Genomic DNA, 25000 nt, shown 5'->3' on the forward strand with positions numbered 1-25000 from the left:
GCTTAATTGATTCAAACGTCGACCTTTTCATGTACTTTAGGTTCGTTCCATTTGAGTACATGAAAAGTTTGACGCTTGAAGTGTGTGTTGCTGACGAAAGATAGAGGTGACCCTTGCACTTATTCTGGACAATTTGAGCTATTGTCTCTTGTAGACAACTGAAAAATTTAGATGGCTTCAACGGGATTCGAAATTCTGTGACTCCGCTGCAATGCTCTACCATCTGAACTAGAAGTCACACAGCGGAGAGCAGGTCAATTTTTATTAAGTCCTTTCATGGGAACACATGAGCCCAACAAATTGAGCTGCTCCCAAATGAGTGGCTTCATAGCTCAATAATGTGAATGTGGCACAAAGGTTGATAGACATGCCTGGTTAATAAAATGCCTGAAATTTAAAATTCCTCGGTGACCTTTATAAGATGAACAAACCTGAATGAAAGAAATTTATATTTTAAGTGCGGCTTGTACATGAAAGGGAGAAGCAAGTGTCTCTTTTGGAAATCTGAAAAGGCTTTAATGGGATTCGAACTTTTATGGCTCATTAGGGTTTTGTAAGGTTAAATTCTACCCCTTAACCTCTCCCTTTCGTAGCATGTCTCTAGGGTTTGCAATAATTTTTCTATTTCAGTTCTCTATACCTGGAGGGAAGGGGTATTAGGCAGAAATTGCCAAACCCCACACACTGAATGTCCATAATGGTTAGCTTTCAGTTATTGCACCAAGCATCTCAGAGGTCTAGGTAAGTATTTGAAAATAAGTGAAGCTATGATTCTTGCAGTTATGAATGCAATTTTAGCAATTGCATAAAGAAACCTGAAAAATTCTGGACTTTAACGTTGGAGTCCTAAATTTTTCAGGCTTCTCTTCACAATTGCTAAAATTGCATTCATAACGGCAAGGATCATAGCTTCACTTGATTTTATATCCACAGTTCAATATGTAATTCATTTCATTCATCATTTCGTGCTGTCAAGAATTGGTTGACGCTTAGCGTGCGTACGTCGAGTTATGGATGAACGCGGGAAGTTTGGAGAGCACGATAGCAGTGTTGCTTGAGGGGCAGCTGAGAGCAACTTTAGCCACGTCGAGCGCGCGCGCTAAGAACTAAAATGAACAATGATAAGGCAGATGGCCATTGCTACAACTTTGCTTGGATTTAACGATCTTGGATGTTCGGTGACCCCTACTTTTTACAGATTTTATTTACAATTATCTCCACATTATCCAAAAATGAACAAAACATCAATGTGGGAAGAAAAATTTCAAGTTCTCTGTCCTCGGGACATGGAATCCTGCCATCTCTATGATCGCTAAATGCGAACTTGTTTATTAAGGAACCTCAACAGTTAACTAAATTCACTTCATGGGTCCACTTAAACAAAGTTTGGTAGAGAACATTTCACTTCAAAAATGTCATTGCAATATTTTTTGGCTTATAGACACTGTGGCCTTATTTGCTAAAGAAGCCGGATTTTTCAGATTTAGGGTGTTGTTCCGGGCAAGTTCTCTCCAAAACGAAGACAGTGACCCGTTTTTTTACATTTCTGACATCACTAACTCATCATCTTTTAATGGTAAAATTTTCAGAAAAAAATAAATGTTAGAAAATTTTCGCGCGAACGTCCTTAAGTTTACTTTTTGGGCATTTTGGGTGTCATGAAATTACATACTTTTTCGTGACATAGCCCCTTTAATTTTTTGCCACATTTATCAAGATGCTTAGAGATATTTATCATGTCTTTAAGGTTGACAAAATAAATGGGCAAGAAAATGGCAAAAACGTTTACCTTTCTTGGGAATGTGAACCTTCAGATTTTCTTCCTGTGGAGAGAAAAAACAAATATTTGCAGCTTATTTGCGACTGAAACAAAAAAATTGACATTATCTCAGCAGTAGTCAATATCATTTTAACTGATGTTTACGAGATTTGTTTTGACCTCTGAAAGTGGCAAGATCTATGTTATCACCACTGCACTTGTATAATTTTCATATATGAAAATACTGTTTTGATTTAAGTTATGCTTGCTCTTGCTTTTGTATTAACAGCCAACGAAAAGCCTCAGCTACTTCACACGAAGAAGCCGGCTACGCTTTTCCCGAAGGCCCAGTTCAAACGTTGAACTTTTCATGTACCGAACTTAAATCCCTATTTGGGTCGACCCAAATAGTAAAAATCACAGGGTTGATTGAAACGTCAAACTTCATTAGTCGAACTTATCTCTAATCATGATGTACAATAATTTCGTGAAAAAATGGGGACGCAAAAATAAATTATACAAAGGCATGCATTTTATTCGGCACATGAGAAGTTTGACGTTTGAATCGAAGTCGCTCTACAGTCGATGTTCCCATGTAGGCCACTCGAACTTAATTCTTGTGTCGACCCAAATTATGTGAGTCGAGCTTAATTGATTCAAACGTCGACCTTTTCATGTACTTTATTGAATGAATTAGGTTCGTTCCATTTGAGTACATGAAAAGTTTGATGTTTGGACATTTTAAGCAATTGTCTCTTATGACCTCTTATGTAATGCCGGTGCAATGCTTCACCAACTGAGCTATGAAGCCACTCAGTTGGAAGCAGTATATTTATTTCATTCATCAGTCCTTTCACAGAAGAGTGTCAAGTATTTATGAGTCAATGAGTCAATGAGTCAATGAGTCAACGAGTTAGTGCAGTTAATTAAACCATAAAATGAAAGCTAAAATTTCAGAGAGTGCTTAGGCCTCGTCACTGAAACGAGGGCTTAGGCTTAATCAACAAATAATTGCTATATTGACTGTGAGTCCATTGACTCATGACTCATTGACTCATTTGACTCATAAAACATGCGTTCTCTTCACAGAAACACATGAGCCCAACAAATCGACCTGCTCCCAAATGAGGGGCTTCATAGCTCAATAATTTGAATGCGGCATAAAGTTTGATAGGCAATGATGCCTGGTTAATAAAATGCTTGAAATTTCAAATTCCTTGGTGACCATTATAAGATGAGCAAACCTGAATGAAAGAAATATATATTTTAAGTGCAAGTTGTGGATGAAAGGGAGAAGCAATCCTTGCAATTATCTGGACCATTTAAGCAATAAATTGTCTCTTTTGGAAACCTGAAAAATTCAGAAGGCTTTAACCCTTTCACTCCTGTAGGGTTCCCCATTGACGAGTAAAATCGTCTGGTGTTAGACAGAGTAAAATCTGTAAGTCTCATTGGCCCTTACAGGAGTGAAAGGGTTAATTAATGGGGACATAGTTTTGGAGTGAACCTAGCTGTTGTTAATGGGGACATAGTTTTGGATTGAACCTAGCTGTTGTTAATGGGATTCGAATTTTTATGGCTCACTCATTAGGGTTTTGCAAGGTTTGATTCTACCCTTAACATCTCCCTTGTGTAGCATGTCTCTAGGGTGTGCAATGATTTTTCTACTTCAGTTCTCTATACCTGGAGGGAAAGGAATTAGGCAGAATGCCAAACCCCACATACTGAATGTCTATAATGGTTAGCTTTCAGTTATAAATTGCACCTAACATCTACATTGCTTATAGGTCTAGGCAAGGATTTGAAATCAAGTGAAGTTATCATCCTCCCAGTTATGAATGCACTTTTAGCAATTGCGTAGAGAAGCCTGAAAAATTCTGGACTTTAACGTTGAGGTCCTAAAATTTTCAGGCTTCTCTACACGTCAATTGCTAAGATTGCAATCATAATGGCAAGGATCATAGCTTTACTTGATTACATACATGTATCTGCAGTTCAATATATGATTCATTTCATACATCATTTTGTGCTGTCAATTAAGAATTGGTTCACGCTTAGCATGCGTACATCGAGTTATGGATGCACAGGGGAAGTTTGAAGAGCACGAGAAAAGCATAAGAGTTGCTTGGGACGCAGCTGAGAGCAACTCTAGCTTCTTGATTTTTGTTTGGTTGTTTATTCTTTATTATTTCTTTTGTTATTTAATCTTTTTTGAGTTATTGTTGTTATTTGTTCTTGAGTTATTGTTATTATTATTATTATTATTATTATTATTATTATTATTATTCTTGAGTTATTGGCTGGTTAAAAACATGCCACAACAGGGCTGAAAATTAACTCCAGTGCTTGGTGGCAAGCCGGGCCAGTTTTCTTGATTTCTTATTCACCCAGGTCAAAATTGAGTGGCCTTGGATTTCCACTACATTTACAGGAATGTGCCTTTAATGCTCTTTAACGGAAAAAGAACTAAAAAATTATCGTGCACAGAAATTGATTACTTATTAATTCATTAATTAAAACAATTATAATTGTAAACAGCACAAATAGAACAAAACATACCATCTTCTTCGTAAACCAGCCACGGTCTCCCTTTCGTCCAACTGTTCGTGATCTTTTGTTTTTTTCGTAGTTTCTGTTGGATTCCATCAACCGTTCACTGATTTGCTCTCACTGTATCGCGGCTTAAGTGAACGGTTGACCAGCTGTGTCCAAATTTGTTGTAAGCGAGCCTCTAAGGATTTTGAATATATGAATTTGAATGTTCATCGCTCTTTCACAGCAATGGGTGCTTGCTGGACCTTGAAACTTGGCCAAAGAGAAGTAAATTTATCTGTGTGGCCTTTGCCGGAGTTGGAGTGTGACTGATGCCGGATAAGTGCAATTTTATCAGCAAGATGTGAGGTAAGCTAGAAACTACTTTCCAGCCTTTCCCTTAAATATGTACGAGTGCCAACCTGGAAAACTGAGAAGTCGCTAAAATCGCATTCAATCAGGCAAATAACCGCACAAAAAGCAAGAAAGTCACTAGGGCAATAAAGTAATAAATTTATAAATCGGGTTTCCCGTACAAATCCTTATAATTTTTACTCTCTAAGTCTGGGATGCCTGTGGTTTATGGACCGAGACGAACATGCAAAATACCCAGCCATACATACATACATACATACATACATACATACATACATACATACATACATACATACATACATACATACATATATACATACATACATACATACATACATACATACATACTTGACTCCCTTCAACAGGGCTTTTCAGTCACAATGTTAAATTTACAGTAATTTAATTAAAATCCAAATATATTCAAAATCATTCAAATATATCCAAAATTACTTCATATAGAACGTATTAAAAAGTGTCCGCTTAAAAATATCAATTTCTTTAGTATTCTTGATGTTGTCCAAAATTACTTCATATAGAACATATTATTAAAAAGTGTCCGCTTAAAAATATCAATCTCTTTAGTATTCTTGATGTTGTCAGGTAGCCCATTCCATTCCCGTGGACCGCGAAAATAAAATGCCCTTTGTCCCATCGACAATCTACATCGGGGGATCACAAAATTATTACATCCCCTTGTGTTCCTGTTGTGAACTGCTGAACGCTTAACAAAATATTTTCCTAAATAGTCTGGAGCTAAACAATTTACACATTTATATGCTAAAACTAAATCATTAAATAAAACCTTCTCCCCAAAACTGGGGGAAAAACCATATTTGGAAAGAGATTCCTAATTTGGGCATAGTTTATTTGGGGTGCTTACCATTTAGCCAAATAATCCGAAAATTTCGGTTTGAGGTCAAATGGAAAGGCCATTTTTCGGAAAATCTTTTCGGAAATTGTGAACGAGGTTGTCCAGCGTAACTTCGAAAATCTTTTGTTACCTTGTTTCCGTTCGGAATGGAATTCGCGAAATGCCCTTACCATTTGCGAGAACCTTCCGTTTCCAGGCCCTTTCTCACAAGATCGAGTAAACTATGCGGGATGGAATGCTGTGTAGTAAATGGTAAGCGCCATTCTCATCCGGTCGGTCATGAAACTCGGAAAATCGCTTACCTTTATGCAGCGATCATTCCATCCGGATTATTTGGCTAAATGGTAAGCATCCTTGGACTGTTTTTATACTAAAAACATGGCGGATAATGTGAAAGGAAATTTATGTTGCCAAGTTTCCGGAGGCATTTGATTTTGCATTTGAGCAATGTCAGTTTAACTTTGTGCCCAAGGCGGAAAAACTTCAAGCTATCCATGCAGTCGTTATATCGGTAAGGGCCGATTTACACGATACGATTTTGTCACATGCGACAAGCTTACGAAAGGCTTACGACATGACTTACAGTTGTCGCAGCGTTTTAAAACATGAATTAAAATGCTACGACATTTTTCCAGATGTCCACAACAATCGTAAATCATGTTGTCCTGTCGTAAGCCGTTGTCGAATGCGACAAAAATCGTACCTTGTAAATCGGCCCTAACGATGTTTTTGTTAAAGAAGCAACAGGAGTTGGCAAGTCTGTTTGTACATGTTACGTTGAAGTTCCTTTTGTTTGTGATTTTCTTCGATCCGAGTGTGATGTTACAATGTAGTTCAAAATCAGTCCTTCTAATCGTGAGTCCCTTAAAAGCACTTATGGAAGATCAGATTTATGACATACGAAAGTGTGGAATTTCGCGCCTGAAACTTCATGGTGAATTCCCAACTGAACATGATTTTGGCGGAGACAAATATTAAATTTTGATATGCTCCCGAGAGTCTTTATGAAGAATCCGTGCGAGAACAGCTGCTGAAATTGCAAAAAAATATCGTACGCATGGCTGTTAGCGAGGCCTACTGTGTGTTACAGTTGTAAGTATAAAACTGTTGGTTGTGGATGTGAATCGCTCAGCAATTACTAATAAATCTCCTGCTGGAACTCTTGTTTGATCATTACTTCTCTCGATCTATAATTTCTAGATATATGATGACTGCACTGATCCAGTTTATTGATATTTGAGGTGCACAGTAATTATTGAAACTGTGATTCCATATTGTCTTAGGAGTTTAGTTTGGATACTCTATGTAATTATATAAACATCAGAACCAGATTGATCAGAATCAATTTCTGGCCCACCATACAAATATTGACCATTGGAAATTTTTTTGACCAATTTTGTCATCCACCTCTTCAATTCTCCCATGTCAAGACACTCCAAGAGGTTTTGAGGGTGGTTAGGAAATGTAGAGTGACATCGTCCTGGAATTTTACTAAACACATCTCGCTGGGACAATTCCCTGAACATGATTTCAACATCATCGGCAGAGCTCATTGTGCTGTGTACTTTAGATTGGGGAGGGACACCTTAGACTGTCAATATTTGTTAAAATAGTTTGTCCCTTTGATTGTGAATGACAATATCTCAGTGCAGTTGTTTCATGTAGATTCTTTTGAAGCCTTGCAGAGTGCATGGTCTTTAATATCTCGAACCTCGTGCCCAACCCTCTGATCTATTGGAATGCATCCACCTGCCTTTCCAGTGTCATTGAAGTACTTGCCCCATTTTAACTTTGCATATTTTTCAAATAATCACTTGTGTGATTATCCTAGAACCATTATTTACCAATTTTCACCTAACCTTTGGCGAATAAGTGTTAATTATTGACTTCAAATAGTGCTCAATGTATCGAACAGGATATCCATTCAGTTGCAATTTTCCATCTGATAATTTTTTACACCTAAGTTAAGCATATTGTTAATATCATTAACACTTCAGCTTTCAATAAATATGAAATACTCTTAACTTGAAGCTCTAAAACATTGACAGTCTAGATAATACATGGTTAAACTACTGACATAGTAACACTGGTTTCCACACCAAAAAAGGTCAATTTAATATTTTGTCCCCTCTAAACAGCCATATGGCGGTATACTTTCTCTTTGATGTTTCCATGTTTTTTGCAGTTTATACTACAAGTTGCCTTACACCAAGAATAAAGTAAAATATAAATGTAATGAACAAACAATGGTGCATAATGTTCCATCATGCAAAATTAATGTATACCAATTAATTCATTGACAATGTTGAAACCAAGTTTCAATATGGGGACATTATTGATATGATAGCTAAATGAAAAAAATTGTAAAAAAATAGTTGTTTAATTTAATACTGGTTCACTAACTGATACAGTAATATTACCGATGCATTTACTTTAAATCCTGAATAATTGATGTGCCAAAAGCACTTAAGATCAGCGGCTGTACATTCAGAGCATTTCCTCCAGATTAAGATAAATTCACATTATATTCTCTGCAGTGAATATGAATGAGCATGAACATCAAATACTGCAAGTAGTTAAAGTGCCCCTGTGATAAAAAAAACCACTTCCTTTTTTCCTTCAGATTTTGAAAGTGTGTTTGCCTGACTAGCAAAATTTTGAGCTTTGATTTTTATCCAAAGGCCGTTTACTTTGAGTGTAAGTTTTGGATTTCACGGTCCGCCATTACTCACATTCAAAACTGACCGATTGGACCTCAGACGGTTGGATCCAGGGAAAAGTGACGTCAGAGGCTCACTAGCTTAAAATTTCAGCGTGTGAACGCAGCTTATTATATACGCAAAGCGTGAGTTTAAAGTCTGAAAGCCCAAAACCCCCGTGCTGCATATTAATTCTGCGGCGTACACATGTATTGCATTCTTAAACTAGTGAGCCTTTGACGTCATTTTCTGCTCGATCCAGCTCTCTCAAGAACATAATGTTAGTAATGGCGGACCATTAAATAGGAAAATTACAGTTAAAATAAAGAGGTGTCTTTTTGAAATCAAGGCTTAAAACGTGGGTCACTTAATGTTTTGTTAACATAGTTTTAAAATCCAAAGAATAATATGAATTGATTTTTTGGTCACAGGGGCACTTTAATAATATCCTGTCAGTGTCATATCAACAAAAATCTCCTTCGCCTTGAATTTGAAATGACACTGCCCTTCTTAATTTAAAAATTACACAGAAGACAAGCCCTCTGCCCTGGTTTATATATTTCCAGACATCACACATTAAAATGCACATTTTAAAATTTGCATAAATTAAATCAAAAGAGGGTCAAGCGCAATTTTTACCTCCGCAATTAAAACCAATTCACAAAACTTCACTCCAGTATAACCTGAAACCCCTATGGCGGTAACTACCGCATCATTCTTTACTTTTACTAATGTATAGATTTCTTGCAAACATTATCATTACTGTACTTTTCAATAATAATTTGCTGGTAGCATAAATGAGACTTGAAGGAGTCACAATTGATCAAGGATAAAATAGGGAAAGATAGCCTTTACGTCACCTATTGTCATTGATGTGCAAACCAGAGCCTCACTGGCTGTCGAACCAAAGGATCTTTTGTTCTTGTTGTTGGCACATTTCAATAACAAAAGCAATGTTCATAAACAGATATCTTCCCTATTATCCAATAAAGTAATAAGTTCTTATGTACTAATTGATCCCTTTTAGCAATTTTTTAAAAATCAAGTATACCCTTATGATTACTATGTAATTATGAATATTATTTCGGTTTCATTGAATAAAAGAACGTTAAATGCTTAAGTTAGTATGTACATGCCTTGAGAGTGTTCGCATATGCAAGTCAAATAAAGGCAGTGAACTAAGCAAGAATTCACCTTTCGTCTCACAGTTGACGGAATTCCGCCCGACGTATCTGTCGCGATACTGAAACAGATGTTCTTTAAGAGAATTCAAAACATCTGATAATGCTAAACGATGACTCAACACATACCTCGAGCTTCTTCCATTGATTCGCTGTACGAGCATTCGAATTCTACTTAGATTGAATCGAAGCCCTCGAGATCGAGGATTTCGCTTAACCTCGTTGTAACATTTTCTGCAGATAGAACACTCTTCCTAACGAAGGACTTTGATCGGGTTTTCACACTTGGCGCATTTGCTGCCATACGTCCACTTACATGGAGAAATAAAAGCTGTGAACTTGTAATATTGAGCTTACTCTAAAAGAGTGTTGCTTCCCCCAGCAAACTAAAAGGATTGCTTACAAAAGCGTGAATAAAGAAAAAAATTTCGCCATTTGAGGTTTAAGAGACCGCCTTCAAGGTATAAAACGAACGGTGGAAGAAGCACAAAGTTGAAATCATCGCTTCGAACGCCATCTTTGCTTACATCAAAGCGCGCGGTTTGGAAATTGGATGCTACAATTTTCAACAGCCAATCAGACAAAAGTCTCATTTGTTCTATTTTTTGCAATCTGATTGGCTCGTTCCGAGCATGCGCTTGCAAGTAATACAGGACTCTCTCTTTTCCCGCCTGGGTTCCAGGCCCATTTTCAGGGCGGGGTAAGAGGGAGTCCCGGAACAGGACTATCTTCCTGGCGGACTGTCATTGTTATGAAAGCGACCGATCAAAAAAGTAGTTTTAAGCCCGGTTTACACTACAGACATTAAATGGCACGGCTCGGGTGAAATTGGCACGGGTCCTAAAAAAAAAGGTTCCGCTTGGATAAAATTTGCAGTGTAAAGCCCGGAACAGGACTACATCCGTGCCGAACCAAAATTCTTACCCGTGCTGGGACCTTCTGCGCGGTAGTCCGAGCACGGGTAAAAATGGTACGGGTGCTGAAAAAATAGGCACGGTTCGGATAGAACAAGTAGTGTAAACACTTTAAAGGGCCAAATTTGAGCCTTAATTCATATAGGCTAGCGGTTTTTTTTGCGTATATTTCAAGATGGCTGCTCATTCTCCAGCAAAATCACGCGGACGTTCTTGATTATAATTGAACTGCGCATGTCTACAAGAGAACTTACCCGGGCCCAAAAATTTTGGCACGGTATTTTTGATACGGTAAAAATGGTGTAGTGTAAACAAAGTTTGCCAAGCTCTTTTTTGGCACCCATGCCAATTTCACACGAGCCGTGCCGAAATTTTCTGAAGTGTAAACCGGGCTTTAGTCCATTATCCCAGAGTCTCTCCGGGCGTTCACCCGCTGACCAAAAAGCCCGAGGACTCTGGGTAGGAGATTGGCGTAAGACGTATCGCAAAAACCTAACGCAATATTTCTTTTTAGACTAAAACAGCTGACTCAGTTCACCTGGTACAGATATCACAAACAACTTGTGCTAATTGCCCATCTATTAAGAATTGGATTAAAGATACAATTTTACTGGTGTTTGCACTACAAAAATATATTAAAATACAAAAATTCGTTTCGTTCACCCAGTTAGTTGTCCTAGCCATCCATGCAAAGACTGTTTTTAAATGTCTGGCTTGCTTTCAAAAATACCTATGTCTATAACTGGCGAAAGCACCTACACGGTTCAGATCGTATGGCGAAAAATAAAACAATATATACAGGTCATTGACCAAGCGTGTTGCTGGATTTTGGCTAAGTTCATTTTTTGCGTGTTTATGGACCGAAACGAAATAAAAGATTTATAACAAGGGATAAAATACCAACAAATGATCTTTGATCTTGCGGGACCAAGCGAGAAATCCAGAGCGGGCAAGATAGCTCCATCTAACACGCTTTGAACTCATTCAACATCGATCCAACTTTGTTTCAACGTGTTTCAAAACGGTTGAAGGGGAGGGGAGGAGGGGGGTGGGGTGGACGCTGTTTAAACATCGCTGTTCAACAAAATCGAACGGATGTTGAAGCAAATGTTGAAGCCATTTGCCCGGGCCTTAACATCACTAGGATTCATCTCCACTCTTGATGTTATCGTTCTCCGATGGCGTCTGTAAGGTCCAATGAAACTTATGAACGATGTGTTTTGAAAGGCTTGACTAATTTTTTTCTTTAATTGATAATCGCACTTAAACTTCTTCTTGAAACTCCTTTCGCGTCGTTGAGCACTACAGTTAAGATATTTTTGTCATGGATAGTGGTTAGTGCTAAGATTAATTTGTCAAAGACATGAAGCGTACGCGTGTCTCGGCACGCGTCAGTACTGCACACTCCGATTACGATTAACCGCGTCCACGATTACTACGTTTCCTCATTGTCTTTTCGCAAAGAAACATTTTGTAATTTCCGTTCTTGGATTTAACCTGTAAACGATTATTATTCGAAACTCCCGTTAACCTTTGGAATTCTCCATGTAGCAGGAGTGAAACTCGGAGGTCAGGACTTCATCGCGAGGGTACAAGTCCTCGGGAAATCTTTCTGGGTGAGAGTTAAAGACTTTCCGGATCCTCATCTTAAGCTTATGGTTGATGCTCTTCTGGCCATCAGTGTTGCGTTTGTAGTACATATCTAGCCCTTCCTTCATCGATGCTTCCATTTTGCTTAATAGATCCTCTCTAACAAATGCGTCGTTTTCTTGTTTGCAAGCTATCATTTCATGACAGAGAAGACCAAGTTGAATCTTGACCATAACTTTCCAAGTGTGATCTTCCTGTAGCTCTCTCTCACAAACGAGTTCTGCCTTTAAGAGCCGCTTCTCTGCTTCTTCAAAGTTGCCTTTTTCCTTGTGACAAATTCCGTAATTTTTTAGGGTTAAGATGCTCTCCTTTTGTTTGTGTTTTCCCAGCTTTTCCATAACTTCCATGGCCTTTCTGTAGTAGCTCAAGGCTTTGTCTAGCCCTTGATCACTCTTTTCCGCAATGAAAACAAAGTCTGCAAAGTCCTTTAAACATAGAGCCGTCATAAAATGATCTCCAAGAAGTTCATTGAACAAAGAATAGGCCCGCTGCAACTTTTCGTTCGCTTCTGCGTTCTTCTTGCGCCGTTTAGCGTCTCTTCCGGCTAATAAAAGGTTGACTGCAGTTTCGGGATGGCCAGGAAGCTTGTCATCGGAGATTTTCAATGCTTTGTCGTACAACGTTTTGGGTTGAGGATCATAACTGTTCTCCTCCGATAAAAAACGAGCTCGGCTATGCAAGTAAAACACACGAGAAAGGACCTTGCTCTCACAGAATTCATCGTCCTGTGCTGAAATGAGGTGATGAGCTTCTTGCATGTGATCTTTATATTTTCTTTTGTCACCAAGCCTTCTCATTTCTTGACCAAGCAGACACAAAAGATCTAAACGATGCACTGGCTGAGATTCGGCCTGAAAATTCTTGCTCCTGAGTAGCAGTTCCAAGATCTCGATGTAAACCTTCGATGAGATGCATTTTTCCAAATACTCGAACGTTTGAAAAAGACTATCAAAGAACTTGTCGCACGAGGTTGCGATCTCTTGGGCCTCCAAACCATTAGCGAAATCTTGAAGGAAATGCTCGAAGTTTTGTCTGTCTGCACTGAAAGATTCGATGGCTTCTTTGCATGTGTCTTTTCCCCAATACAAACGTGTATTTTCTTCCAGACGGGAAATGAAGTGCGCACAAGCTAATTCTCTGCTGTGAAGTAAAACCTGCGAATTTTCAGTTTCACCAATTTTCTTAGCAAAAGCGCGGATGAGAGAATGCATCTGATATCTATGGGAACCTGCCTGTTCAACGACAACGAGAGATCTGTTGTTTAAGGAGCGTAGCGTCGTAATCGGTGTAGTTTCAGGGCCTAAGCTTCCCTTCAAAACGGCTTCGGCAGCATTGTAATCAAATGATCCGGGAAATATGGACAGAGCTATTAAAGCATCTTTCTCAGTTTTCGTCAACAGATCAAACGAATTCATTATAGCTTTTTGGAATGATTCATCGCCATCTTCCAGGATAGTCATTGGTTCCTTTTCAAGATGTTTGATAATCCTCTCTTCAGGGTAGTCTGACAGAAGTGGACCTACAATTGAGAGTGCCAAAGGGACACAGCCACAAAGCTCGACTATGGTTTCCACTTCGGAAAATTCTTCAATTTTGGTCCCTGTACGGCTGACACGAGAGATAAGTAACTGTTTGGCCTCGTCGGGTGACAGAGGGCTTAAATTTACTTGTTTCCATGGCAGGCTTTTAGGTTGGAACCTCTTTCTGGATGTAATTACAAACGCTACATTCTGCTTCGATAACTTTCTCATGGCACTCAGGGTCTCTAGCAATAAATCTCGGTCTGCTTCCGACTCTAGAAGACTATCTGCATTATCAAGAACAAATACCACTTGGCTTTGGATCTGTTTGCTCCAGTTTTTGAGCCAGTATTCAAGATTCTCCGGTAGCTGTCCGAGCATCTTGCCGCATGAGTGGATCATTTCAGTTGCTGCTTCGAGGAATGTTGTCTTTTTTAGAAGACTGCAAAATAACACAGTATGCCCATTTTCTTTTAATTTGTGGGCTGTCTCCCTGGCCACGGTTGTTTTTCCAAAGCCCGGTCCTCCAGTAATCAACACGACGGCATCTGGTCCACGCTAAAGGTATTGTTTGACTTTGTCGATTTCCTTAGAACGTCCAAATACTTCCGGCACTTCGTCTGGTAGACAGCTGTTAGGCTCGTAATTTTCTTGCTGCTGCAGCTGCTGCAACCTTCGCCATTTTTTGATGTGTTCCTCTACTGTGTGATACGTATTGTGATCGATCGGATCATTCTTGAGGCGCAGAATTTTTTGTCGCTGGTTATAAACCATTATTCCCTCCAAAGCTGAAGATATTTGGTCCCATTTGTTTTCGAATTCGCTTTCGGTAACGGCAGTAGAAGGGCTGTGGGACAGCTCATTTCTGAAAAATTTGATTCTGGCGATGTTCGCTTGTATGCTTGCGTCGTTCTTAGGAGGCAGCTTGTGCCATCCCGTTACAGGCGGTGGTAAGTTGGAAATTTCTCGAATCAACAAATGCAACAGAGTAATGTCAAACTGCGCAATGTTTGGTGGGTCACCAGTACCCGGAAACAACTTTTCCCATTGATCATCAAAAATGACACCTCTCGATTTTAGTCTCTGAAGCTTCGGCAAGTTTTTCTTTAGGACATCCTCCAATGTTTCGGGGTGTATAGAAAACAAAAGAAATCGCTCTAAAGCAGATGTTCCTTCGTCGATGAGTAATCGAGCCAACCTTGTGCCATTGGTTTTTTCTTGTGATACACCACCGAATGCTGAGGATATAGTGTCACCACTATCACCAGACAGCGAAGAAGAACTCGTTGGTGATGTCATTCAGTTAAACAAAACGAGGTCAACAGGAAATGTTTACAACGTATCGAGACAAGCGTGTAAAGAGTGGTCTTTTGCAGTGCGAACCGGCGATCGCTTGACAGCTGTAATACTCGAGAAGAAAGGATGCTCAGTTAACTATGCTTACGAATGTCACGTAATCTTGTAATGCAAACGGATGGGGCGCTGGGGGTCGAGCAATTCCCAACGTAAAATTTTTTTGCCGGAATCCGTCCAAACATTTTTCTTGAGACGATATTGTTGACTCTGTTATCGCTTCGCTAGCACATTCCTCAGTAAGTTGCGAAAATTGTTAATTGATTCAGATGCTATACTTCAATTTAACCAATCACATCCAAGCTATTTTTGTCTCCGTTAGGATGAGTTAGAGGTTCATGATATAATGTGTTTGCTCCTGCCTAACTTGTTCTTTAAAGCAGTTTATCCACTTGTTAAAATTACTTGAGACCTTATACTTTTGTATATTTCTAACTAAATTTGTAAGCTGTAGGGTAATAAAAGAGCAAAATTGTTTGTCTTCTGGGAGACACAAATTGTACAAAAGCTGATTCATAAGATTTGACTAATAATAAATTATTACCTATTGTGGGAAGGACACAATTCTAACACTGTTTCATTTATTCTTGGAAAGTTCCCACTGTTTCTGAGAATTATTTACTTCGATTTAAATTATCTCAGCAGCTACGCGACAAAAAAAACAAACAAACAACAAAGCAAGTTTGACGCACGTAACTTAATCACGATGCCAATTAGTCAGTAAGATGGTATAAGCAAATGATTGTTTTAAACCGGCTGATTAGGTCAAAACAATAAAGCACAATCAAGTGGTTCAGGTCTGGCGATACACATTCACCCAGTTTCAACCACATAACCAGCTTTGTATATCGTATGTATCGTACTGTAAATATCTTAATGTAAGTAAACTGCAATGATACTACCGTAAGTATTGTAAGTACACTCTTTTTTTTTTATAAGAACCTTTTTTATAAGAACGTTGAGGCTGAGATTATAAGAACGTTCAGCCTCGGCATCAAAATTAGACGTTCTTATAAAAAAAAAGAGTGTATCACCGGTCATGGCGCATAATGGCCGGACATCACTGATATGCATTAGTTAAAATCTCATAAGCATAACAGCACCGCGTGAAATTTAATGACTGATGGGAGAAATTTATAAAGAAATGGCGTGGCCGAACTACTCTCTTCAAGCGCAATTTAAGGCATATAAGGCTGGAACGTTACCAACCAAATTACACCTCCCATTTCAAGCCCCGACCAACCATATCAGGCCCCAGCAAACAGCAGGATTTCTCGGTCATATTTAACACTTTTTGGCCTCCGTACGGTCAGTAAAAGTCACGAACAGTTTGATGATCAACAAAATGAAAATTAATTCCTAATCCCAAAGCGGCTGTGTTTTATTTTTTATCACCATATCAGATATCGCCTCGCAACTTCGCTCGGCGTGACCTCTGCTCCGTAGTTAACGGTTGTCACGTCTGAAGATGTTAAATGTGACAAGATGCATATTATTAAATTTCGCTGCAGGAAAATGCATTCTGTGGAAACAATACACACAAAATGTAGCTTTTTAACCTTTCGCATTGTTACCGATGAGAATTAAAGTACAGACGATTGCACATTTAATACTAATACCGATTTAGAGAACGACAGGAGGTAATAACGCAATTCTTTATTATTCCGATTTTGGTGACCACAAGGCAAACGCTGCAAGCAATTCGTCATCCATCATGCGTTATTTCTGAGTCACAATTGGCATGTGGGACACTTATAAAGACAGAGGTCCTAGTCTTTATCTTGCTTAGCAACTCACTGGGACACAAGATTTTATTTTGTTTAATTGTAGTGGACGGATTTTCAAAAAGCACTCAACTTCAGTTCAGAACATCATGATTGACTAATCGTCGTGTTGCCACAGTTCTGTTTCGTATGGGCGAATGACCTCCTTTTGTCGGGAAATTTACAACGACTGACCAGTAAATTTAAATGCTGGCCGTTTTATGTAAATGTACGGTTGCTATGGTGTTTATTACTGCGTTGGATTATGTAAAGTTTCTGAACACTATCTGTGATCCTAATTGGTTGCGTTTGCAAAGATGCTTCTTGCAGATAATACTACTAAATTTATCATGACAGGGGCACTCAAGGTCAATTTTCGGAAAATATCTGTTCGGAAGACGATAAAAACACCGCGCATCGCGCACCGCGCACCGGTGGCTCAGTTGGTTGAGCATCGGACTGTCATGCGGGAGGTCGCGAGTTCGACTCCGGCCGGACCAACACTCAGGGTCTTAAAATAACTGAGGAGAAAGTGCTGCCTTTGTAATTACATCTGCAAATGGTTAGACTTTCAAGTCTTCTCGGATAAGGACTGTAAACCGGAGGTCCCGTCTCATAGCCCTTGTCGGAAATTAAATGTATGGGACGTTAAAGAACCCACTCACTATTCGATAAGAGTAGGGGACGTAGTCCCCGGTGTTGTGGTCTGACCTTATCTGGACGGGGGCATCTTTCACTTCCTAAAATTAATTGTAAACTGCGTAATAAGCAGTCTGGCTAAAGTCCCCCATACAGCATTTGTAAATTAGTCCTGAAAAGCCCCGAGGGAAGAGACTAATAGTACTTCATTGTAACTCATTGTACGATTTGAGATCTACAATTTTCGGAAAATTTGTTGTAAAATTTCTTGCTTGCTCGCATGTCCTAGGATTTTCCAACATAAAAAAAAGGTATAATTGCCCATTTTAAACGGATTTTTACCCTAAAATGGACACCTAGTAGAATTTTCGGGATCTCTTTTCTGGCTGAAATTTTCGAAAAGGTAAGTTTTGATCCCTATAATTTTCGAATCACTAGACTTTCAGCTAGGAAATCCGAACAGATGAAATTGTTTTAGGGGATAAAAAAAAATGCCTATATCTACCTTGTAAATACTGAAATACGTTTAACATTCATGTTTAACTGGTTTTGAACTATATTCTCGTTGGGTGCCCCTGATAAAAGCATAAGTTACATTTCTTGCTAATGTTATTACTTATACCGAAATCACTAAACTGTTTGCACCCCGAACAAAATTTTCGACTTGCTCACGTTGCCATTTGGAGCACCCCGATGTGTGACGTGTTATTCTTGATGCGAGCGACGCTGTCGGAAAATAAAGAACGCGACCGCGGCATGATTTGTGTACATGTACGAAGAACTTTCCACCGTTTGGAAATGATATGTGGTCAATGATGGTTGAACGGAGGGGGAGAAGTTTCAACAGACTTCTACTCGAGACGTTTTAGAGATATAGGATTAAAAGTACAAAATGAGTGGTCTTCCAGTTTCACACATATGGAAGACGTTTTGTCCCGCCTTCGATGTTCCACAACGACCGATAAGAACAAACGAGAAGAGATGTCAAGTGTTTTCTTTTACAATTTATTTGCAACATTACCGTACTTGAAATCGTTTCGATTACTAAATGTAAACAGTAACTGTTTATTTGTTCTCCACGACTGACATTGACATGTTGACGATTCATATAATTTTCGCAGAGAATTATTTTGGCATGATAGCATAATAAAACGCTGGCGGTATACATTGCAAATAAAAGCATACACAACAGGTAGTTAACTCTAGATGTTAGCCTCAACGTTAATGCCGCGACAGCCCTAACTTTATTTTTCTGCTTGGTATTGAAAGCCGCAAAGTACCGTCTATAAACTTTCCAAATTTCTGTCGGTTGCTACACTCCCGTTTAAAACGAGAAGTAAAGTTTTTTTTACGTTTTCATTCAATGGGAGACACATTCAGAGTGCTCACCTTCATGAATTATTTTGTGATCCCAGTGACTCTTCAAAAAGTGCTCTTTTAGTTTGCATTCTTTTGGTAGAGGCGTGACGCTGTTACCCTCATGGGACAAACCAAGATGGGTGAACGTAATTTCCTTGTGAACTAGACGCTCCTTGAGCGTACACTGGGTTGCCTGTGGTACGAAGGGAATGAGTTGGGTGGTATTAAGACGGAATCCACCAGAGGTTCGAGTAACAAGTGGACAAAAACCTAGAACCAAGATTATAAACATCGTATTGCAAACCTCTGTACGACTGTTTTAAATATCTTCTGGAAAAAGATCATTTCTAGCAACACCAAACGTCAAAAACAACTGTTTAACTTCGTAAGAAACACTTGAAAGTACTGGTGAAATGAAACTGATGATAAACAATTTCATAATTTCTCTGAACGTTGAAATATAATTTTTCTCGTTCCCATGGCAAATTGTTTTCGGTGTTATTTCAGGCAAATATTTATATCTTTAGCTTTCAGAAAATGTAAAAAGGACTGTAAATACTTAAAATTATTCTGGTACCAGATTTTTGTCCGCTAAAAACTGAAATTGCTCGATTTTCTATCGGATTTCGTCTTGAACTGCAGCGTGGGGTCATTAAGACCATTTAAGGGGTCACCCAGTAGTCCTACCAGCAGAGGCCCTTTGGCTCACACGTTCATACGACGAAACAAATCCTTTTCTGAGGTTAAAACCGGGCTACCGGCCTATTAATCATAGACACACATTGCTTACGTGTGGTACTGAAGTAACACAGCGCTTTATTCGATATTGCCAACTGAGCTGCGTTTTGTCTTCCAGGAGATTCAAGTTGTCTTTGCGTAATATGTAGGTCTAACAGTACACGATATTGTTTTGGTATTGTACATTATAGTGCCATGGTAGAAGTCTTATATAAATAGCCCCCTATATTGCTAAGTATCTTTCCTCCATTAGAGATGATTGGGTTAAAAATCTGGGAGACACTACTGTCCTGGCATGCGAAATGGTCATTTCCGGTTGCCGTCCATAGCTCAAAAACGTCACATGCTTAAACTCCCTAAAGCCATTTTTGACGGTCGATGCCATTCTTAGTAACCAAGCCTTTTTATTCGGTTAGCTTTCAATAAATTGTTGGGGTTAGCTTCATTTAAATACTTTAAAATTGCAAATTTGAAGCCGTTGTTTCGGTAGTGTAGGGGTTGAGTGCATTTGCTTAATCCATTGAACCGAGTTCCACATCGTTCAATCAACTTTTTCTAATTTTTTTCTAAGGTTTTTTCTTAGTTTAAATTCTAAGTTACTTACGCTGCTAATCTAGTCCTAGATTACGTACCTTTTTCCTCATTTGCAAACGACAAACTTAACACTGAAAATTGTTCCATGTCTCGTCCAAATGGCATCGCTTGTTCACGAAAGGGAAAATTGAGTCAGGTATCACCGGCCCATCCCCAAGGGCGGATCTAGGATTTTGGCTAGGGGGGTGCAAATGTCAGACGGAAATCCACAAGAAGCCCAATCTCTATATTTACAGTCAGCGACTCTTTAAGTATTTGGGCTAATTTGCATTTCTTTACACGCTTTCATTAAAATACAAACAACAAAATAAAAACGTTCTCAATCGACTCAGTCTCAGCCTGAGGAATGTTCTTAAAACATTCTTATAATTTTGGTTAGTCTAAGCCTCAACGTTGTTATAAAAAAAGAAGGTTCTTAAAAAAAGAGCATAGTGTTTATGGAAATAGTTATGCTTCTGCATAAAGTACAAAATTAATCGATCGTCATTAGTGTGCACAGTTTACAGTGATTAAACACCTGAGCTGACAGCATACAAGCCTTACAAACAATAACCAACAATTTTAATTAACAGCTAAACTGAAATTACATGCACAGTAATCTCTTTCACAACATTTTCAGTTTGACTGACAATCTTTACTCCCTGTCTTCAGTTCAGAACAATAGCAAAAATCTTTACTAATTATAAAGTCAACTAAAGCGTAGTAAATTCGCTTACTCGACTGCAAACAAAGCAGCTCACAACTGGACACCCATTTCACACAAAAAGCCTATAAAATGTGATGTTGAAATATGTCAGAATCTCTGTTAACACGGAATTGCAAACATTTTCTGTCCTTCTTCGTTTTTCAGCTAGTTTTACAAATTTTGTGAACCAGCGAGGCATATATTAAGAAGCAAAAGATTACCTGAAAGCTAACCATTGTAAATAAGTTTGTCTCTTGCTCTATTTCTCTCAGCTTTACGTTAATTTTCATTGAAATTTTCTCTTTTTCTCCTTCCTCGGCTTCTCTCGAGGATTTCGTCACTTAAATTTCTCAAATTTCGTCGCCTCTTCTCTCGTGCTCTTTCCTGCTCTTTATCCCGTTGCTTGTCACTAATACGATTTCCCGCCAGAAAATTGCGGGTTGCCAATGGAACGCTACCACACGATTTCCCGCGAAGGAAAATTGCCCGAACACTCCCGTCCCTAGAGGCTGTCCTGCCTCCCCACCTCCACCCCGACAGTCTGTACAGGCTGACGTACGTGACATCAGTCTGTATGTGACGTAATAACCAAAATTTGTCGCATCGATAGATTACTCAAACAATCTTACCCATGGTGCCCCGCAGGCGCGCCTTAGCTCTGCTATTAAGCTGTATTACCTTATTGTGAAATACCTTTTCTTTCTCAAGGTGCGAGCGGGCGGAATTCTACGAATCCTGCAATTTGATTGGCTCAGGGAGCGGGCGGAATTTTTTCTATCTTGCCCGTCAAGGCCTGGTTGCGTGAGCTTGTGTAATGACCTTAAAGTTCCAGTTTTTGACACCGAATCCGTTTATATACAGAAGTGTTTTAACAACAGATTTTTATTAGACAAGAGGCGTGGAAATAGAATTCAAATAAAAAATATTTCTCTTTGAAACGTTCAGTTTGTAAGTCGCTTACTGCATTTGCTATAAAGCGTGGTGCAAGTCAACAATTAAAAAAGTGATTTCATAGAGAAAGAGAGGGAGAGACCAAAGGCCGATATTCTCCCAGTACAGCCCAAGCAAACTTGGTCAATAAGAGATTTTATTACACGACTGGAGCCCGTATTTAAAAGCTATGTATTTGAAAATTCCAATCCTGAAGGTTTAAGGAATGTGCAGAAAAGACGTCAATGACCGCAGGCATAAATGAGTCATAAATTTTCTCGTGCTAAGGCTCTGTTCTTACAGCAACAAAAATCTCCAATGCAGGGCTTTTATTTTATTGCTTTTACCAGTAAGGCATTACTGCTAAAAGGAATTTGAATTGCCTTCATTCAACCAATAAGATTTGTTGTAACCGTGAAATTTCGCTGTCAACAGTGACAGCGTTCCTTTACATTCAACTCACAGCTTTTACAAAAGTCAACCCTCTGCAACTTAACCCTTATTCAACAAAAAGTGCTTCACGATGAAAGAAGACATCTCATAACATCAACAACTTTAAACATCAAAATCACTTTGACACAGAGTTTGATGGAAAACAAGTCAAACTACTGCACTGAGCAAAGTCTGTTAAAAACACCTCGCTAAAAAGATGCGGTGGTTTGCACTGCAAATACCAAACGCGATTTAATTCATTTTCGTCGTCCTTTTCGATGAGAATTCTTCTTGGACCAGTTCGTTCACCATTTGAGCGCGGGACCTGTCATGATTGTGATATGCAACCTGAGATGGAAGAAATACTTGCACCAGCACAGACAGCTTCGAGGGCGTTCGAGCTCGATGAACAGCTCGCAGAAGTCGCAATGTTTGGAGTAAAAGAAACTGAAGGAAACCTCGCTGAACTGAGTTGTGGTCGGATGCCAACTGTCATAATCTTTCAAGCTGATTTTGGACGTCATCGGATTTCTTTTGTGCTTCACTGCCAGAAAATTAAGTCTAAGGTTTTCTTCTTGTCCACTGTCCTGTGGTTTGTGAACTCTTTGAAGTACTTTAACGGACATTTCTAATCGAAATTCCCAAACTTGTCTCATGTTACAATTTGTTAATATCACTATCACTATCATTATTATTATCATTATCAATATCATTATTATTATTATTATTATTATTATTATTATGTAGAATTGAGCACAGGGTTTTTCCCTGGGGAGAAATATCCAGTCAAGTCTCATCCCGAGACCTCAGACTTCCAGCACTTTTCTGAGGATATGTGCCGATCCGAGGAGTGCCGACTTTTGCATCGTTCTTGTTCGGTCCTTAATTCCTAGTTGCTCCAAGTGTCCTGCCAGCTTCTTCTGAACCCAATGCACCTACTACCACTTATTTTTATTATTATTATTATTATTGTTATTATTATTATTATTATTATTGTTATTGTTATTGTTATTGTTATTATTATTATTATTATTATTATTATTATTATTATTATTATTATTATTATTATTATTATTATTATATGCAGTAAAAACATCTCTATGATTAAAATTGAAATTACTCTTTCGCTTCGGCATAATGTTCTAACCTTGAACATCCGTGCAATATTCAGTGTGATGAAATGGTATATGAAATGAATCATATATGAACTGCGGATATGAAATCAAGTGAAGCTATGATCTTCGCAGTTATGAGCGCAATTTTTGCAATTGCGTAGAGAAGCCTGAAAAATTCAGGACTTCAACGGGGTTTGAACCCGTGACCTCGCGATTCAGGTGCGACGCTCTAACCAACTGAGCTATGAAGCCACTGACGTTGGGAGCTGGTCATTTGTGGGTTCTAATGGTCCCGTGAGTAATGAATCAATGATGAAATGGTATATGAAATGAATCATATATGAACTGCGGATATGAAATCAAGTGAAGCTATGATCTTCGCAGTTATGAGCGCAATTTTTGCAATTGCGTAGATCATAGCTTCACTTGATTCCATATCCGCAGTTCATATATGATTCATTTCATATACCATTTCATCATTGATTCATTACTCACGGGACCATTAGAACCCACAAATGACCAGCTCCCAACGTCAGTGGCTTCATAGCTCAGTTGGTTAGAGCGTCGCACCGGAATCGCGAGGTCACGGCTTCAAACCCCGTTGAAGTCCTGAATTTTTCAGGCTTCTCTACGCAATTGCAAAAATTGCGCTCATAACTGCGAAGATCATAGCTTCACTAAATATTCAGTGTGCTTGACACCACTGTTTTTAGCATGTTCCTCAGCACATCTTTGCTTCTACTACCTAGCAATTCCCTAATACTAGTGTCCACCTTGCTTGACCAGTCTCCCAAGACATCTATAATGATGCTAACTTGACGAATTTCATATCAGGGATAAAGTTGCTTAATCTCCCATTGTAGTGGACTATGTACTTCAGTGTCTTCTCCTCCTCCTTCTTAGACATGACAGCTCATCTCGTGCACGATGACCTGATGTTTCTTCCGATCGATGATCTTTGCGTCTATCCAATTCGCCCTCAACTCTCGCCCTCGGCCTGTGCATCGTCAGAATCATACACGGGCTTGGGTTTGATCGGTGAATACCAATGTGGTGCGCTGTCTATAAGATCTAGCCCATGGATGATCTCAAAAAATAGGATCTTCAGAGCACTATTATGACGGGAACGCTTTCTGGTTTTCTGGTCAAGTTCAGATACGATCAGATTTGACGTACGAAAAGACGCACACATTTCTTGTGCCTTGTCCTTTTATGTTATTGGCCAAGTGAAGACTGGGTATTAGTATTGAGACGTGACTTTGTCCACGCTATTTGAAATGCAATCTTTAATAAAATAGCAACATACATAAAAGCAAGTGATAAAATCAAGATAAAAATGCAACATTTGCTTTAAATAGTGGTAAGATCACTCTGTTGAAAAGTAAGATCACTGTGTTGAAAATTGTACTACAGATATCCCAAATCTTGAATTTGGTCAAAAACTAAAAATTAATCTCCTTAAAATCGAAGCCTAAGCAGATTGCCATAGCAGCCCCTTCTAATATCATTTGGTAGGGTATACGCAAATTGTGTGCCAAATTTCATGCTTTTTATCACTCTTATCACGATCAGGTCATTGAGTCACCTGACTACAAGGCATTGCTGTTTGACCACAAATTAAAGCTCAATAACAACCAAGAGTAATTCCAAGCCAATTGATTTCTTCAGTTGGCCACAGTTGGACAATTAGGGTCCTACATGCACATGTATAATGATGTGTTTTTTAGTGGCTGTGTTTTTTTTTTTTTTAACCAAAACAAAAGAACCTCGCACTTATCTTGACAATTTAAGCAATCGTGTCTTAAAGACAGAGCCTGAAAAATCCAAGGTGGCTTCAACGGGATTCGAACCCATTACCTCTGCGAAAAATTGCCTTGATTTCTTTCATCAA

At 38.8% G+C, this 25000-nt stretch overlaps 2 protein-coding genes and 1 non-coding gene across 3 annotated transcripts in view; all 3 read right to left on the bottom strand.

Annotated features, from left to right (window-relative positions):
• LOC138045283 (uncharacterized) overlaps positions 1-25000 on the bottom strand; it is a 45110-nt gene that overhangs the window by 14056 nt on the left and 6054 nt on the right. The window contains exon 4 of the mRNA XM_068891723.1: positions 1790-1823. Within this exon, the coding sequence (XP_068747824.1) occupies positions 1790-1823 (34 nt within the window). The remainder of the gene's footprint in view (positions 1-1789; positions 1824-25000) is intronic.
• LOC138045285 (uncharacterized) lies at positions 11722-15433 on the bottom strand. The gene is made up of 2 exons (XM_068891725.1): positions 15399-15433; positions 11722-15302 (listed from the first exon to the last, which is right to left on the bottom strand). Exon 2 carries the CDS (start codon positions 13901-13903, stop codon positions 11858-11860), a length of 2046 nt encoding a protein of 681 aa, XP_068747826.1. The 5' UTR covers positions 13904-15302; positions 15399-15433; the 3' UTR covers positions 11722-11857.
• Trnas-uga (transfer RNA serine (anticodon UGA)) lies at positions 23289-23361 on the bottom strand. The gene has a single exon. It is a non-coding gene; the product is annotated as a tRNA-Ser (tRNA).

The sequence above is a fragment of the Montipora capricornis genome, chromosome 4 (genome assembly GCF_036669925.1).
Source record: "Montipora capricornis isolate CH-2021 chromosome 4, ASM3666992v2, whole genome shotgun sequence".
Lineage (NCBI taxonomy): Eukaryota > Metazoa > Cnidaria > Anthozoa > Scleractinia > Acroporidae > Montipora > Montipora capricornis.